Genomic DNA, 16,659 nt, shown 5'->3' with positions numbered 1-16,659 from the left:
TTCCTGAATGTTACTGCAGGACGGGGGTGGAGGGGGGGGCGGGGGGTGGTCAGCTTTTAAACCTGCAGAGATGGAAAGAGCAGCCCTCACTGAGACTGGTTCAGGCTGCATATATGTGGTGCAAGAGAAAGAAAAGCACACGCTGAAGCAATCAGGCATTATTCTGCGTGCAGGCTATAAAATCATAGAGCCCAGTTGCACTTAAGTTGTCAGGCTGTTGCCTCAAATCTCAGAGTTCGTGACACCCCCCCCCCCTTTTTTTTCTCTTTTCTTCTCTGCACATGACTTTCTATTTTTCCTCTTGTATATATATATGTGTGTGTGTGTGTGTGTGTGTGTGTGTGTCAAAGAGAGAGAGGGAGAGAAAATGGGGCGTGTAGGTTGGTTCCCCTCCTGGCTACATTTGCAACATAAATGGTGTCCAATGGAAGCAACAGGTGCATGCTCTAAAGGTGACTTATCAGTGCCAGTGTCCTCTGCACAGCCCCAGTCGGTGTTTCAGTGAGGTGCTGGTCACTCCTCTGACAGACTCTTCGTTTTTTCTTGTCTGTTCCGACCATGAATGCAAAGCAGCACAGCTCCGCTCTGCTCCCCCTTACTAAACTGAGGATATTCCATTGAAACCCGTGAGAATGAGGCACTTATGACTCAAGTATAGGGGGGTTACCGATGATTAATCTTTTATGGCCAGGGAAGAATCATGATGTAAGAAAATGATTTTTCCTTCCGAATAAAAAAAGTTTTTTTTTTTTTCAAAAGAAAAGACGGTTTTCAAATCTAGGAATCTGTAATTCAAACTCCATCATTTTCAGTTAAATTTGGCACAGTGATCTTGAATTAGATGCCATTTGTAAATCTATTATTTATAACGTTGTTTATATCGGTCTCCAGGGGAATTATCTCAGTCATTGTAAAAAAAAAAAAAAAAAAAATAAGCTTGTTTGACACTAAAGTGAGATTTTATGGCTCAATATGAGTGTGGATGACTTGTTGATTATGACATATTTTGCACTTTGAAAGAAAATTTACAGCTACAAGCCTCCAGCCAGTCAAAACCTGCTGATGAAATGTTTTGATGAGGTTTTTGCGTTTTGCCTCTTGTACCTCGGCATCAGTTCAGCATTCAGGGTGAAAGAGCGATCCTCGTCCTGCTGCTGCTGCTGCTGCTGCTGCTGAAAAAAAAAAATGTTTGGCCGCCTGCCAAGCCGTGGAACAAGTGCGCCTCCCTTCCCTGCTGTTTAGCGTATTCATAGTTAGGGGTTTGGGCTCGGCTGTTTTTAAAAAGGCAAGGCAGCTCTCAAGTTGATCAGTCTGCTCAGGAAACCTCTGGTGGAGAAAGTATTGGAGTCCAAGCTGAAGGGGGAGAGAAGTTGAGATTTTGTGCAAAGAATTGCTTTGCTCATGCAGAGGACAGTACCTCGGGAAAAATATAGCACACATATTTGAAACTTGTCATTTGAACTCTTTTTGCACGGTGCACAGCTCCAAGCCTGTAATTAATGTTTTGGTTTTTTTTTTTCTAAATAGATAGCAACACTCTTGGATAAAGACTCTTGGCTTTAGCTGTAAAAATCGGATTATCTGACTGAGGCATTGTGTTCATTAGACCAGTCTACTTTTTCCCCTCCTCTTCGCATTTGAGGTTTATGCTATAACTGAAGAGAAGACCAACAATGATTCTGAGTTTTTGCCTCTTGGTGACATTTATCTTGGGGCTGTCCGGGTGCTTGGGCTCATACGTGCCGTGCGAGCCTTGTGACCAGAAGGCGCTGTCCATGTGCCCTCCGGTCCCGGTCGGCTGCCAGCTGGTCAAGGAGCCGGGCTGCGGCTGCTGCCTAACGTGCGCCCTGTCTGAGGGGCAGGCGTGCGGCGTTTACACCGGGACGTGCACCCAGGGCCTCCGCTGCCTGCCGAGGAGCGGGGAGGAGAAGCCCCTGCACGCCCTTCTCCACGGCAGGGGAGTGTGCACCAACGAGAAAGGATACAAACCTGCTCACCCGCCCATAGGTAAGAGCCGCACCGGCTGGCTGGCTGAATGAATGCATGCCGGGAACCAGCCTTTAAAATCAGTAGAGTTGTTGAAAAGTCTCCTGTAGCGCAGGACAGTCTCCCCTCTCCTCTGTGGATCTGTGTTTAATAACATCTCGTCCCATGCGGGAATCCACTGTGTGCTGTTGTGCGTGTGGTATTGCAATGTCTAGTGGCTACAACAGAGAATCTTTCACGACAGATCCAACAGCTTTCGGTCAGTTATATTTTGGGTTTTTCTTTATTTTCCTCCCTTTCCTCCCACACATAGGGACCCTGTGTGGTTCCCTTCCCTCACCCGAAGACCCGCTGTTGTGGCTCAGGAGTAGCCGGTACCGGTGCTCTCTGACAGACCGTTTGTTTGACAGATGGTTTGAGGTGCCATCTGATTAACTTTTATCCACTGCCTTGATTAAACTGGCTGCAGGAGCTTATTCCTGCTCTTCTCTCTCTTTGTGGAGACATAGCGAATGCACCTTGATGGCCGCAGGCTCAGCATCCAGCTGTACTGTCACCGTAGAGTTAGGCTGCGCGTAATGACTCTTTACAGTAAAAAACACGGGGTGAACAAAAAGGAAGAAGAAAAAAAAAAAAAACTCTGGTTGTGTGCCCGGTGCCGGATAATCTGCTGCGGGCGGCTCGACGCTCCGCTGCGGAAAGCGCACATGGTGTGATCCCGGGCTGAGCAGAGCGTGTAGCGGGACAGTGTCTGTCGAACTGCGGTTTAGCAAGACCTAAGAGAGGCTGACACTGATCCAGGCAGCTCCATGTTTTTTTTTTTTAATATATATATATATATATATATATTTACATTTCAATTACTAAACGCATTTCCTTTAAGAACTCTCTCCGTCTCTGCTGTTGATCTTGGCAAAAACAAATGTTCAAAAACTTTATCAAAAGCGTTCTGTGAGCCAAAGCAGCGCTTATTTATGTGAGGAATATTGAGAGGGAAAATGAGGAAACCCCTAAAGTGGAGCTTATTCTGCAAATTGCCGCCTTTAATATTCAGCACTTTAACAAGTGTCTGTCAAACGCCGCGATTTTCCATCCTCACGCCGGAGCGCACTCGAGTCTCATGTCTTTCATTCCCAATATCACTCGCACCTAACCACTCGAGATGTGGAGAGCGATCCAGGCTGGAGGGGAAACGCGTGGGGAACAGAGCGACCACATGAGGTGCACAAACTTTTGGGTTCTTGTTGAAGCAGAATTCAGATAGATTTAGGTCTTCGGGCTGTACCCCTAGGGTGGTGTTTAGAGTCGGATTACCACTAAATCTGTAGCCTGTGCGTGAGAGAGAGACGCAGAGAGAGAGAGAGAAAAGAGACAGAAAGAGAGGCAGAGAGACAGACAGTCTGACAGACAGAGAGCCAGAGCCAATAGCCTTGAATGATTAAAGACATTTCTTGGTGCAGCAGAGAGGTCCACTGTCACTCAGAGTTTTAGCAGCTTGTCAACAACTAGATAAGTAGGTGGTAACCACAAAGGTTTTGGCCACATGCCTCATTCTATAAAATAGGCTACCACTGGGCTCATTTTGGCTGTTGACAGAATCATTAGGGTGTTTGCAGCCTCTTAATGACATTAGAGCAGAATGTGGTGTGGAGTCTGAAAATACACAGGAAACCACGTTTTGCAAAGCATTGATCGCTGAGTCCATGTAAAGGTAGGCTGTGTGTTTGTGTATGTGTTTCAAGTGTGTGTGTGTGTGTATTTCAAGTGTGTGTGTGTGTGTTTACTTTCACGTGTACTTGGGTGGGGTTGTGTGGGTGTCTGGGTGTGCATTGTTGTGAGTGATGACACCTCCGGCAGTTTTGTCTCACTCTGGCTTTGCATGCACACACACACACACACACACACACACACAGGCACACACACACACACACACACGGAACCTAACTTCTTTGTTGGCCCACAGAGGTAATCAGAGCATCTTTTCCTGCCTCTGGCGCTGCATTCATTGCATTGGCGCTCAGTCACAACGCAGTGATTCAGCAGAATGCCTCCGGCTCTCTCTTTCCTCTGAAGGGCCTTCTGTCAAACAGCTCCGCCGATGGGAACTGTTGAGGTGAGCTTCTGGTTTCCTGTGGTGTGGGGTTGCAGCTGTCTGTGTGCTGTACCAGCTGAGCAAGGCAAACACAGGGAGGAGGAGGAGGAGGAGGAGGAGGAGGAGGAGGAGCTCAAGTGTCCGCCACACTCAGGAGGCCATGAGAGGTGCAGCCTACTAAATATTGACTGGGGCAGCTAAACAATGGGAGAGAGGAATCTTTGCTATCCTACAGCACCCCCCCCCCCCCCCCCCCCCCATCCTCCCTCCCTCATGTAAGAAAAAGAATCCTGGACCATCACTCTCTGCGTCTGGGTTCAAGTCCCAGCAGCGCATTAATTCATGTTTTGCTTGCACTGTGATCCCAGAAGTTGCGTGGATTGTAAAGCACAGGAGGTGGTATATGTGCTGTGTGTGGGGGGGCGCACTCAGATTTTTGTCAAACCCCCCCCCCCCCCCCCCACACACACACCCTATGAGTGAATCAGATCCCGGAAAGCTTGCCAACAGATATGACTTCATGGCAGCAGGCCCCCTCGTCCTTCAAGCTCCTGAAAGGGGCCTTATGTTTGAACAGATTGCTCTGTGCCAAGAAACAAAAGATGATTAGGGAGTGGCTCCAAATCCAGAATACTCCACACAGACACGGACGAGAAACGCTATGCCCCTTATTAGCATAGCAACAGGAAACCTGCTCCTGTAATGCTTTACATTTGTCTTGGCTCTTCAGATGCAGCTCTAACCTGTTGCCAGAGAGTTATTTCAGTGGGTTTTCCTCATGTCACATGTATTTGTCATCAATATTTACAGTCAAGCAACTGCGGGCGGACTCATGCTTAATGTTTGCCAGAGAACTTCGTGTATGTATGTATGTACGTGCGCTAACAGTGTTACCTTCACGTTTCTAAGCGGCGTACAAAATCACTTGTCATCACATACTTTTAGAAAGCACTTCAATTCTGAGAATCACCATCTGCTTTTCCCATGTCCACATCATCACTGACACAGCTGGTTATTGGGTCGTAGCTGAGGAACTGAAGCGTGCGGTAAAAAAAAAACAAAAAAAAACGCTGATTCCTCTTCTTCTTCTTCTTCCTCTCTCTGACCATACGGTATACACACTTAAGAGAGAGCACGGTGGCTGGTTGTCATTAGTCCATCTGCTGTGGACGTTGCGTGCTCATACAGACATGCCACATTGGATATAGCTCTGGTCACGTGTGGTCCCAGCTGCCTGACAGCTTCATGATGGGCTCATGTGAAAGGAAAGACTGCATGTGGCTTTCCATCCGTCTCACCTTGAACATCTGAGACAGCGCAGTGAAAGCTTAGCATGCTGCAACTGATCTGTTGCAGGTGCTAGGGAGAATTATTGGAAAGGTCATTTTGTCACGATATCACAGGAGGACTTCAAGTACAAAAAAAACAAAAAAAAACAAACAAAAAAAAAAAACATGTAATTCATGGAAAATGTGATGCCAGGAAACAGGTAGAGAAGCTGTTTCGTAGATATGACACTGAGACTGTTGATGTAGAGCTGGTTTTGTCTGTTTTTTTTTTTTTTTTTTTTTTAAGTCTACGTCTTTGGACCTATCACTGGCAAGCCACTAACCTCTTTGGCACACTTGTCTGATTTCCCCCTGTAAAACTTTAGAGAGATATTCGTGCTGCTTATTGGTCACTGACACCTATCCTGCTGCTGGTGGCGGCAGCAGCTGTGAAAGAAATCAACACTCACTGTCGTCCTCCCCGCGCTGCAGGCATGCGATTCAAAATAGGCAGGGACGGCCACATGCTGGGCTTTAGAATGATGTCACGTGTTTAGACGTGACCTGTCCGCTGTGATCTCACCCACTGACACCTGGTCGCACGCCAGCATGGTGCGAGGAAGGACCAGAATCATCGCTCTGTCTCCGCTGAGTCGGACGGAGTTTCTGAAAAGTCCAGTCGCTGGCAGGACAAGAAAGAAAGAAAGAAAAAAAAAAACAGTCCTCTTAAGTTTCTGAGGAGTTGAAAAACAATGGAGGCTCCGGTGACTCCTCTGAAACCTTTTGTTGTAGCCAGTCCCAGCTAGTAAGCTCATCCTTTGCATTGAATAGCGCCTCCTCCTAAATGCGTCATGATTATTGAAATTGTTGGTATTGTTTTGATCACCTAGAAGCACTTTTCAAGATAAAAAAAAATAACACCATCACTCTGTCCGATCCCACAAAACAACGTGTCGAACGCAAATGAATCTACTTTTACACCCACTGTGATGTTTCTTTCTATGCTGCCTTGTACAGTGCCGCTCCGCTCTCGCCAAAATAGCTGCCTCTGCCGCTGGGGAGTCAGAACATCGTCACACCCAGCAATTGTGTTGTGGCGACCGTGACCCAAAAAAAGAGGTTGCGTCCGTCCGTGCGGCTTGTTGCAAACCCAAACTCAGATGTGGGAAGAGACCTCAGACCAAAATTAGGAATGTACGGCAGAAGCGCCGTGCGCCTCGCTCTGATAATGTGCTTTTCACATGTCCGCTTGCGACGCGGACCGAGCGTTTATTTACACTGTGGGAGCTGTAAACAGGTCAGAAAGTTTGCTTACCTATAGGAGCATTTCCCACTTGGAAGGATTGTGCATCCTCTCATAAGTCCCTGTTTTGTGATTTATAATCCTTGAATTGTTCTTGTTGCTATTTATACCCTACATTCAGAAAAGCAGGAAACTTTTTGATTGCAATGAACATATTCTGTGTGCACAATACCATGGGAAGAGTTATTTCCTGCATATTCAGTGGCTGATTGAGTGCGTGCACAACAGAAATTCCTGTGAAACAACAGGACATAAGGCTCAAAACATAATTCCCTTACTCCTGTGGTCAAACAAATGTGCAATCACGGACAGACCGTTTGATAAAAGTTTGTGCGCTTCTGTCAAGTCGTGCAGAGGATGTAACTCACTGGCTTTTTGGATCAAAACCGCTATCACCTTATGAAGGTCCTACCTGCCAACCAGACTTTTATTTTAGTCGAATCGTGCTTCGCTCCCACGATACTAACTTTGTCACCTCATCTGCAAATTCTTTCTAGCGGTGGTAACTTTGCTACAGTTTTGAAAAAGCCTGTCTGACCCATTTCTCTTGGTCATCCGGACCGTCAAGTTTTGTTGCACTGCACACACACACACACACACACACATACCCTCAAGGACTTACACAACTCCACTGGGTAGTTCACACCTCCCTTTCTGCTCTAGAAACTACAGGGTTATCAGGCCATGGCCTTCTTTCAAATATTAAGTAGCTGAGGCCGTCTGAGGCTGAGGGATAGTTTACTAACGTTGTGCTTTATATGACACAGGGCCCTCAGGCTCATTTTATCCCCACAATTATCTTGTCATACCCCCTGTTGAGATTAAACAGCACCGCTATTCACCACTCTCTTACTTCTTGTAAAGATGTAATTTCAGATGCTGCACAGAGACTGACTTAATCAAAGGCAGGATGAAACAAACGTGGTGTAATGCTGGGAAATTCAATGAAAGGTGGGAGAATCTATTGTCCAGTCTTTGTTTTTTTTTTTATCTAAACGGTATTATTATAGTCTTAAAGATCAGGTGGAGAGAAAAATCCAAAGAAGGGGTAGCTTATCTTTCATGCTTGGACTGCAGCCTGTAAGAAACTTGGGATATTCATGAAGCATAATTGTGTGCAGATGTTAATTTTTAAACAGAGAAGTATCAGGTGCACCTCCTTTGGCTTCTCCGCTCCTCTCGTCCTAATGAAATCTTTAGCTGGAGCGGGGGGGGGGGGGGGGGGGGGGGGGTAGCAGCACAGCTTTGGGCTCAGCTGAATGGAAGAGCCGCACATGACTTGGCTCACTTGGCTCCGGTCCAGCATCTTGGCTGAGTTTCAGGAGTTAAACACAGACCCCTCTAAGCCTCCTTTACAAGCCGGGTACCCTGAGCATGGAAAAACTGAGTTTTTGTGGCTGCACTGAAGAGCCCACTTCAGAAGAGATGAATTTAGTGATTTTTTTTTTTTTTTCAAGTGGAGGAGAAAAGAAGTCAGACACCATTGTCTTTTACAAAAGCTATATGAATTTTTAAAAGCCCACATTTCTGACATTGTTTTCTAAGGACACTTCTTCTCAAAGTGACTGACTCGTGTGAGGTGGGCGTAATTGACGTGCCATGGCTCAGACCTTTCTTAGTCTGGCCATTTATATGCCCAAATGAGGTATGAAACAAGAATGCATGTTAAAAATGCATGTTTTTTTTGTTTGTTTTTTTTTTTTTTCTACGGCATATTTCACTGCCAAATATGTGGCATTTTAATCAAGTGCCCTGAGAAATTATTGGGCTGTACAGCAGAAATAAAGAGTTTTTCCACAGTGGTCGCATGCATGGTGTACATAGGAATGCTTGTTTGACGTATTTATTTATAGCAAGTAATAGCCTCGTAGTCTGAATGGGGAGACACAAGGACATATCTAAACACAAACCAAGGCCTGCCAAGTCATGAGTTGTGAGATTAATTTCAAAGAGATGGCAGTGCAGCACAGAAGCCAAAGACCCAATTCTGGTAATCACCCCCCCCCCACCCCTCCCATCTCCCTCCTCCCCTTCCAGAAACTCCAGACGCTCATGCTGTGTCAGGTTCTTTGAACATCAGTTTCTCGGAGCTCGTTGTCCTTGTTACGTCTCAGTGCCTTTTCTCCACAGTGGCTGTGCGCTAACGGGCCCAGTCAGCAGAGTTACGGCAACTTGTTAAATCACATTTTCCGACGTATTCTCTATACAAGCACACGAGTATGGAGGTTGATTTGTCTTTCAGCAGCAGTTGGCCTATAGTCCGCAGCCAACATTCCTCTCTGGTTCAGTGCGTCTGGCCCTGTGCACCACGGCGGGTTTCCTTGTCAGATAAATATAACCAGGGTCATCCACTGGCACCATTGCTTCAGCCAGTTGGGGCCTGGCAAAGTCCCCACAATAACTCTGTACTTATGGTACAGCTAAGCCAAGGTGGGGGGTGGGGGGGCAGAGTGGCTTCTTTCTGTGGCCTCAGAGAACCTCTGGCTGGGGGTTCAGGCTTAAGAGGCTGAGCCCCCAAAGATAGGAGAGGGGGGTTGGGGGCAAGGTTAAGGATAAAGGACCTCAACCTGTGAATATCCTATCAACAGGGACTTTCAGATCTCTGACACTATAGTGCCCCCTGGGGGAGCTGAAATCACGTCTTAAGTAACTGCATAAAATGTGACAGAAATGTACAAGCATTTATACGAGTCCACAGAGCAACTGGATTTTCCTCAGCTTGACATTTGAATCAGCTTAATGTGGGACACGTCGCCATAAAGTTACTACACTCAGAGGTCTCAGTCCCTGTTGCAGTTTCGCAGCCCAGATAATGTGTTAGCAGATTTTCCAGGCACAGTGTCGGGGCGACCGTGCGACGTGTGATGCAGTTTTCCCAAGTCGGAGAGCTCCGGACGCTCACAAACATGAGCTGATCTGTATCTGTGTGTCTGTGTTTATGTCTCACTGATATGCCAAAGAGAGTAGATTAGTGGGCAAATATCTGGTGTCTTTCATGTTCTCACGGATTTAGGTCAGCATCGCTTCTCAATAACTGTGATAAGTAACTAATTATAAGTGGAGGCTGTAGGGGGTTGGACAGTGTTGGTGGGTGAGTTTAGTTACAGTTGTATTGTAGCTGAAGGAGTTCATCAGCTGTTGATCTTAGCTCCAGCCTCCCCTCCTCTGTAAACAAATGTTAAGCAACATTTGGTGGCACAAACCCCGGGAAAGCACCTGGTGTTGTATTTATGTGGGAGGCTGCTGAATCTCACTGTATGCAGAGAGGAAATGAGCATATAATAGTGAGCATTGCAAAAATGATATAAAATTTTCACCTTTTGACTTTTTTCTTCCAGTGATATTTTTATTGGTTCATCTTGACGCTTGATTGTGGCTCTATAATGACTGGTTTTAGATGTTGTGGAGATGTTTTACATTCCTGAATCCTACATTCTGGTTCAAATAAAAGTTTAAGACCAGTTTCATATGAAATAACCCTGGAGATGAAATAAACAAACACACGTAATTTGAAAAGTGGTGCAACAAGAAACAACTTGCTATGAGCTGAGATGATGGCATTTCTCTAAAACTAAACGAGTCAGTATTTCAATATTAACAGTGGATCAAGGGATTATGAGTAATAAAAAAACGGTGGGACTTTCAAAAACTTTGCGGTTCCTTTCAGCTCTGCGCAGCGTTTAAGAGTCTTTCAGTTCCTTGTTTTGGTTTTACAGCCTGCAGACTTCATTGTTTTGCTTGAGTCACAAATCTTTCTTAAGTGTTGTTTCCAGCTAATGCTCTGATAAATACAGCATGTTGTTGACTACACCAGAACCGAGGGTCACACAGGAGAAGAAACTAGCTACTGAAGATAAGGGATCATTGAGAGCCAGTTGATGGAGCAGCTACAGAGCTAGAAAGATAGTGAACATTTGACTTACAGTAAATTACATAACAGAACTCTAAAGAAATGCTAATGACTGCTGGATGTGTAAAGACACAATATTTTGCTAACATGTTGACCGTAACAACTTCTATGGTGATAAAATACCGATGTTGGCTTTATTCATTTACATTTCTCTTCATTTTGAGCAGCGTGCAAGTTCAACACACCCAGCCTGGTTTTAGCAAATGGCATATGAATGACATGCCAGCTTCCTTAAGTCATTCTGTTCTGTTATCACTGTGTCATTTCATGCAACATCATTTCTCTGTTGACTCATTACTCCCTAACATTCCAACAAACCCAAACCAGAATGATGTCAAATGAACTGAAAATATGTAGACATGACACACGACATGTCTCTGAAGGTGGGGTGCTGTTTAAATACAATCCCATGACATCACATAGACCGGCCAGCCATACACGACAGTACATTAATCCACGGCTTCATCTTTGTTACAGGTTTAAAAATGTGACATTAACTGACCCGTCTTCCATTGATTGCAGATCGTGAGTCTCGAGAACACGAGGACACCATGACCACAGAGATTACAGAGGAGCTGCAGCCAGCCAAAGTGCCGCTCCTTCCTAAAGACATTGTGAACAGTAAAAAAGTCCATGCGCTGCGCAAGGAGCAAAAGAGGAAGCTGGGCAAGCAGCGCTCCATGGGCTCCCCCATGGACTACTCCCCCCTGCCCATCGACAAGCATGAGCCTGAATTTGTAAGTATTCAGTGTTAGTTTGATCCTGTATCATGTTTTAAAGGCAACGTGGTTAGAGTCGGGACATTTCTGACACTGCGACAGACAGCTGCTCCCTTGTAACCACTTCCTACATAGTTACATCTTAATACATGTTTAACTGGTGTAATTGGAGAATGGCCTCCAATGACTGTGCTGCTTGATTGTAACCCTGTGCTGCCTCACTCCAAAGGGTCCATGCAGAAGAAAACTGGATGGGATCATTCAGGGGATGAAGGACACTTCTCGTGTAATGGCTCTATCTTTGTACCTCCCCAACTGCGACAGAAAAGGATTCTTCAAGCGCAAGCAGGTGAGTTTGCCTCTGAAAGGTCTTTGCACTTCAATTTTGCATTAAAGGTCCTATATTGTATAAAAGTAGATGTTCATGTGTTGTTTGATTATAAAGCAGGTCTAGGTTCTATATTAATACTGTGAAAGTATCAAAGCCTCAGTCCACAGAGAAATACACACAGCCTGTATTCAGAAACTGAGCCTTAAAACCAGCCGTCAGGACTTCTGTAACTTTGTGATGTCACAACAAAGCAGTCACCACTCCCCGCCCACCTGAACCCATCATCCAACCTTTGGTTTCTCTGAGTGTTTACCTGAAATCTGCTATATTTTTATTAGATCACTCAGAAAACAGTCAGCCAGTCAGAAGATAGGCTCAGAGCCTCCTCTCTTCTGATTGGCTCACTGACCTGTTGATACTAGAGCTCCAGAGAGAAGCCCGAGAGAGGAGATGTAAAACTACATTGATATGGTTTTTAGTTCTTAAAACCACAAATATATCTTCTTGGATGGATCAACACTTCAAATAAAACACAAGAGGAAAATATGGAGCTTTAATGTCAGAGAGCCTTCCAAAGTACATTGCATGCACTGTACTTTTAAGGCCTTTAAGGTCTTTAAAACAGCAAAATATTTTCAGTAAAATCAGTTAATATCAATGGAATTAGTGGATTCACTCGCTGCGATTAAGTAAATCCTCAAGAATCTGTTGGCAACCAAGCTAACAGGTGAAAAAATAACCTTACAAGTTCACAGACTAGCCCTTCCAGTAGTCACTACGTTTCAAGGCTACTAGTCTATTTCGCAAAGGACTTCATGGTGTGACTTTCTGTGGTGAACAGGCCCTCACCCTCACCTTTTTTTATAACCCGTCTACCTTTCTTCTGGTCCACAGTGTAAACCATCTCGCGGCCGCAAACGAGGCATCTGCTGGTGCGTGGACAAGTATGGCGTCCAGCTCCCCGGCACAGACTACAGCGGAGGGGACATTCAGTGTAAAGACCTGGAGAGTGGCAACAACAATGAGTGAAAAGGGGAAGACCACCCTCGAACCCCTACCACCAACCCCCACCCCCTAACCACCACGTGACCCAGGGCCCACGCCTCCTCTCTGAATCACACCTGTATGCTCCGCCCTCTGTTCACTTCAAGATTTTTGTTTTGTTTTTTTTGTTTTGTTTTTTCAAATTGAACAAAAAAGGAAGAAAAAAAAAATCCAAACGAAAGAACAGGCTGAACAAAAGACACCTGTAATTTTTTTTTCTTTTCTTTTCTGTTGTTGACCAAGCACTCGTCGTCGAATGAGGGGGAAAAGTCCCGGAAGATTTAAATAGAGCCCTTGACTTATTGCTCATGGGACCCCTCGTATGAGCCGGGTCCCCTGATTGCAGATCCATGAAAATATATGCACACAATGGATATATTTTTATAGAAGCTGGGGGTTTCAATACAACACTTTGTATGATGTAACATTAACACAAAATCATTTTGAAGAAAAAAAAAAAAAAAAGCATCAGGCACATTGATTGAAAACAGATCCGTTTTTAGGCTGTGGAACATGATGCTACTGTGGAACTGATGATTGGCTGTTGAGTATTTTTGTTGGTTTGTTTTTTTTGTATGTTTTTCCAAAAAGAAAGAAAGAAAAGCAACAAGTGATAGAGATATGCTTTAACAGTTGACTCTATCTGGGTATGTGGTTCTGTCAGAGCACTTATGAATAGGGGAACCTGCTTAGATATGTGTAACTTCACAAAGCGATGCATGCATGAATGTGCGTATGTATGTATACAGTGCGAGTGCGTGGTATGTATCAGCCTATGTTGGTGTATGATGGAGTGAGCCTATTACAAAAAACAAAAAAAGAATGTTCTAATTTCTTTCCTTTTTGTTTTTTTTTGGTTTTTGTTTTGTTTTTTTTGTCACAAGTATTGCTAGCGCTTGAAGTGGTCTTGGGGCTGGCCTTCTCTTTATTGTAAAGCACGTCTCGGGACAGACACGGAGCATTCGTAAAACAAAAGAGCGAGCAGATCGTCACAGATGAACCTACGTTAAGTGGCTCTTCGACAATGTAGCTAGCCTGATATGCCAACTGTGCCTATTTTGAACAGACAATGCCATGCAGGGCGACACAAAGCTTAGAGAGAGCGCTGACTCTACTGGTGAAATAAAGATTCTCCCGTTTCTGTGACGGGACTCGAGTTTGACTTCGACCTTTTCGACGACGCGTTCGGCGCGTAAACCGAACTTGCCAGTCAAGGCCGGTCGCTTCTCTGATTCAGTTGTGTGAAGTGTAGTTTTGTATGGTTTTGTTTGTGCTGTTGTTCTTTGCCTTCAGTGAAGTAAAAAGACCACCCACTTTTGAGCCATGTTCCTTTATCAAGTGGTTTCCCCTCAGTACTGCTACTACAGTGTAACCATGGTGTATTACATTACTTTTAAATATAGTTATTGAATGTTGTTTTTCCTGTAGAGACAAAAAGTATGACAACAATGTAATTGTGCTTGGAAAAAAAAAGATTTTTAGCCTGTAAAGAATTTGCATAGGTCCTTGTAGCCTGACCCTGAGTCATTCGACTTACTGGGCAGTCAAAGAAGCTAACCCCCTGCAGCCCTTCTGCGCACATGCCCCCATGCAAAGGTTATCTACCTACATCTAAGGGGAGCATGATGAAAATAAAAATGCTACAGGTTATAACAGGGTCATTTAAGTAGAGTTGTTCTCTCTCTGTGTGCAAGTCACAGTGCCTTCCTACATGCAAATACATTAAATAGTGACGTGAAAGTGACATGGATATCATACAGGGCAATTTGCTTTCTCACACTGCCCCCCACCCCCCCCCCCCCCCCCACCCCACTTCCCCCCAGGGCTGATACTTGATACAACAAATAGGTCTAGGTTTAGTTTTGATCAAGAGAAGAACAGTGAATGTGGTAGGTCCTGTAAATGGTGTCAGCGAACACATTTGCAATCTGCCTGTACCTCGGGGCATATTCTGGACAAGAATGACGCTGTGTACCCGCAGTTGGTTCGACCTCCCTCTTTCTCTGACAACCGATAAGCTAGGATTCTTGCTTTTTTTTCATGTGAATGCCAATGTATATGATTGCCAGAGAGGGGAAGCCAAAGGATGCTTGGAGGTAAATCAACCATTTCCTTTGCTGCAACAAAAGGGAAATGATATGTGCATCCTAAATGGTTTCCGGGTTGTGAATATATTATCAAGGCTCCTAAGCCCCTCTTCCAACACCAAATCCCAACTACCACTTTCGAAAAAAAAAAAAAAGCAGCTTGCACTTATTTCAGTTACTCACTATTGATATTGACACACAACGACGTCCTAAGATGTGGTATCATGAAGTTAGTGGAACAAATAATAAATAAAAAAAAAAAAAAAAAACAGCCACAAAAGCTAAATGTTGTGTTATCTTGTGCTTACCTTGTAAAGGTGGTGCTTTGAGGTAATATTTGTCGACAGGGGCTGTGCAGCCCATGCCTGGGACCTCCGATACAGAAACATCTTTTAGGGAAAAAAAAAAAATAGCTTGAAACGTGACACACAGCTAGAGATGTTCTCATGGCCTACTGCACAGAGAGAGGGGGAAAGAGACAGAGGAGAGAGGGAAGAGGAAGAGCGAGCGCCATGGGCAGTGGTCATAATCAGGGCCTAGCCACTTCCCCCAATACGGGGCCACCAACTGCATGACATTAGATACAGTTAGCAAGACAGTTATCAGGACTCAGAGTCATTGAAATCTGGGGAATGCAGTACTGCAACCAGGAGTGTGAAGGAGTATTAGAATCTGAAATACTCTCTGAAATGTCTGATATCTGGGACCCTTTAATGTCTGGATCAATCAAGGGTTTGAAAACTGAAATGTTCCAGGTTGAGGTTCAGGAGAAAAAAAAAAAGGTCTCCTCTTTCTTGCATCAGCAGCTTCCTGTCTCTCGCACCTGGTTGCGAGTAGTGACTCCCTCAGGTTTCTCCTCTCCTGCTTGGTTTAAAATCCATATTCACATGTCATACTTCAGTAGTACAGTAATTACAGTACAGCTTTTTTCTGAATACATAACACTTTTTGGTTGTAATGAGACAACACAATTGGTTTTTATAATTTGGTGTTCACTGGCTTGTGAAATAGACCCATCGGTGGCAGGAGGATAGTGGGAAATAAAATGGTCAGTATTTGGAACTACATAAGACAAATAAAAAATAAAAAGAAAAAAAGAAAAAAAATCTCAAATTATTAAAGTGAATATCACTGTGTAATATTTATTCAACTTGTAATTTATGTACTCTTTTAACCTTTGTCTTTTTTTTTGTTATGACAAAGCATTTATTTAAATAAAGTTATGTATTCATTTAAGCATCCTGGTGAGGTTTTCATTTCTACTGTTTTGTGGGGGTTTTTTTGTTTTGTTTTGTTTTTTTTTAAGAGGAGTAAGTGGCCGCTAAATTGGCTTGAAATGTGCAGTTTGAAGTGGAATCATCCTGATAGTAAACACCGACTAATCTCCAAGGCACGAGCTGATAAACCTCTTAGACATAAGTCTGAGAGTCCCAGGGAAGCCCACAGGATCTCATGCAGAATGCAGGATGTGACTTTATAAAGCTTCGCCCGAGGGCAAGTCACCTGGTTTTCAACACCATAGTCAAAAAGATTGCACAGGAACAAGGAAGTCATTTAACATGAGTTTGAACTTCAAGAGGGAGGGGGGGGACATCTAGTGGAACCAGCTCTGACTGGGAAGAAGAGATTTGTAGCCTGGAGGAAGCTTCAACATGTTATGGAAAACCTACATTTATCACCACTTCAAGGCAGAATGGACTCCCCTGAGACACACCCATTGACATGCAGCTAAACACAAGTGCATACACAGACACAAGGTGTGGACAGAATATGATAAACTCAACTGAATTAGCTGTAAGTCAAAGGTGAACACACAACGGGACCACCTGGTTGAATAAAGGTTAAAAATCGCTGGCAATGATACCAGCTTTTGATTAGCTATTTGCTCTGCATGCATCCGCACAGAGGGGTGTCTGGTC

At 44.5% G+C, this 16,659-nt stretch overlaps 1 protein-coding gene across 1 annotated transcript; it reads left to right on the top strand.

The window, feature by feature from the left end:
• The first annotated feature begins 1,282 nt into the window (after positions 1–1,282).
• Positions 1,283–15,976, top strand: LOC130177555 (insulin-like growth factor-binding protein 5). Its single transcript, XM_056389406.1, has 4 exons — positions 1,283–2,007; positions 11,082–11,296; positions 11,508–11,627; positions 12,504–15,976. Exons 1-4 carry the CDS (start codon positions 1,674–1,676, stop codon positions 12,636–12,638), a joined length of 804 nt encoding a protein of 267 aa, XP_056245381.1. The 5' UTR covers positions 1,283–1,673; the 3' UTR covers positions 12,639–15,976.
• The last annotated feature ends 683 nt before the right edge of the window (positions 15,977–16,659 follow it).

The sequence above is a fragment of the Seriola aureovittata genome, chromosome 11 (assembly GCF_021018895.1).
Source record: "Seriola aureovittata isolate HTS-2021-v1 ecotype China chromosome 11, ASM2101889v1, whole genome shotgun sequence".
In the NCBI taxonomy this organism is placed as follows: Eukaryota; Metazoa; Chordata; class Actinopteri; order Carangiformes; family Carangidae; genus Seriola; species Seriola aureovittata.
Note: the sequence above shows the minus strand (reverse complement) of the source record. Positions and strands in the feature narration are given on the sequence as shown.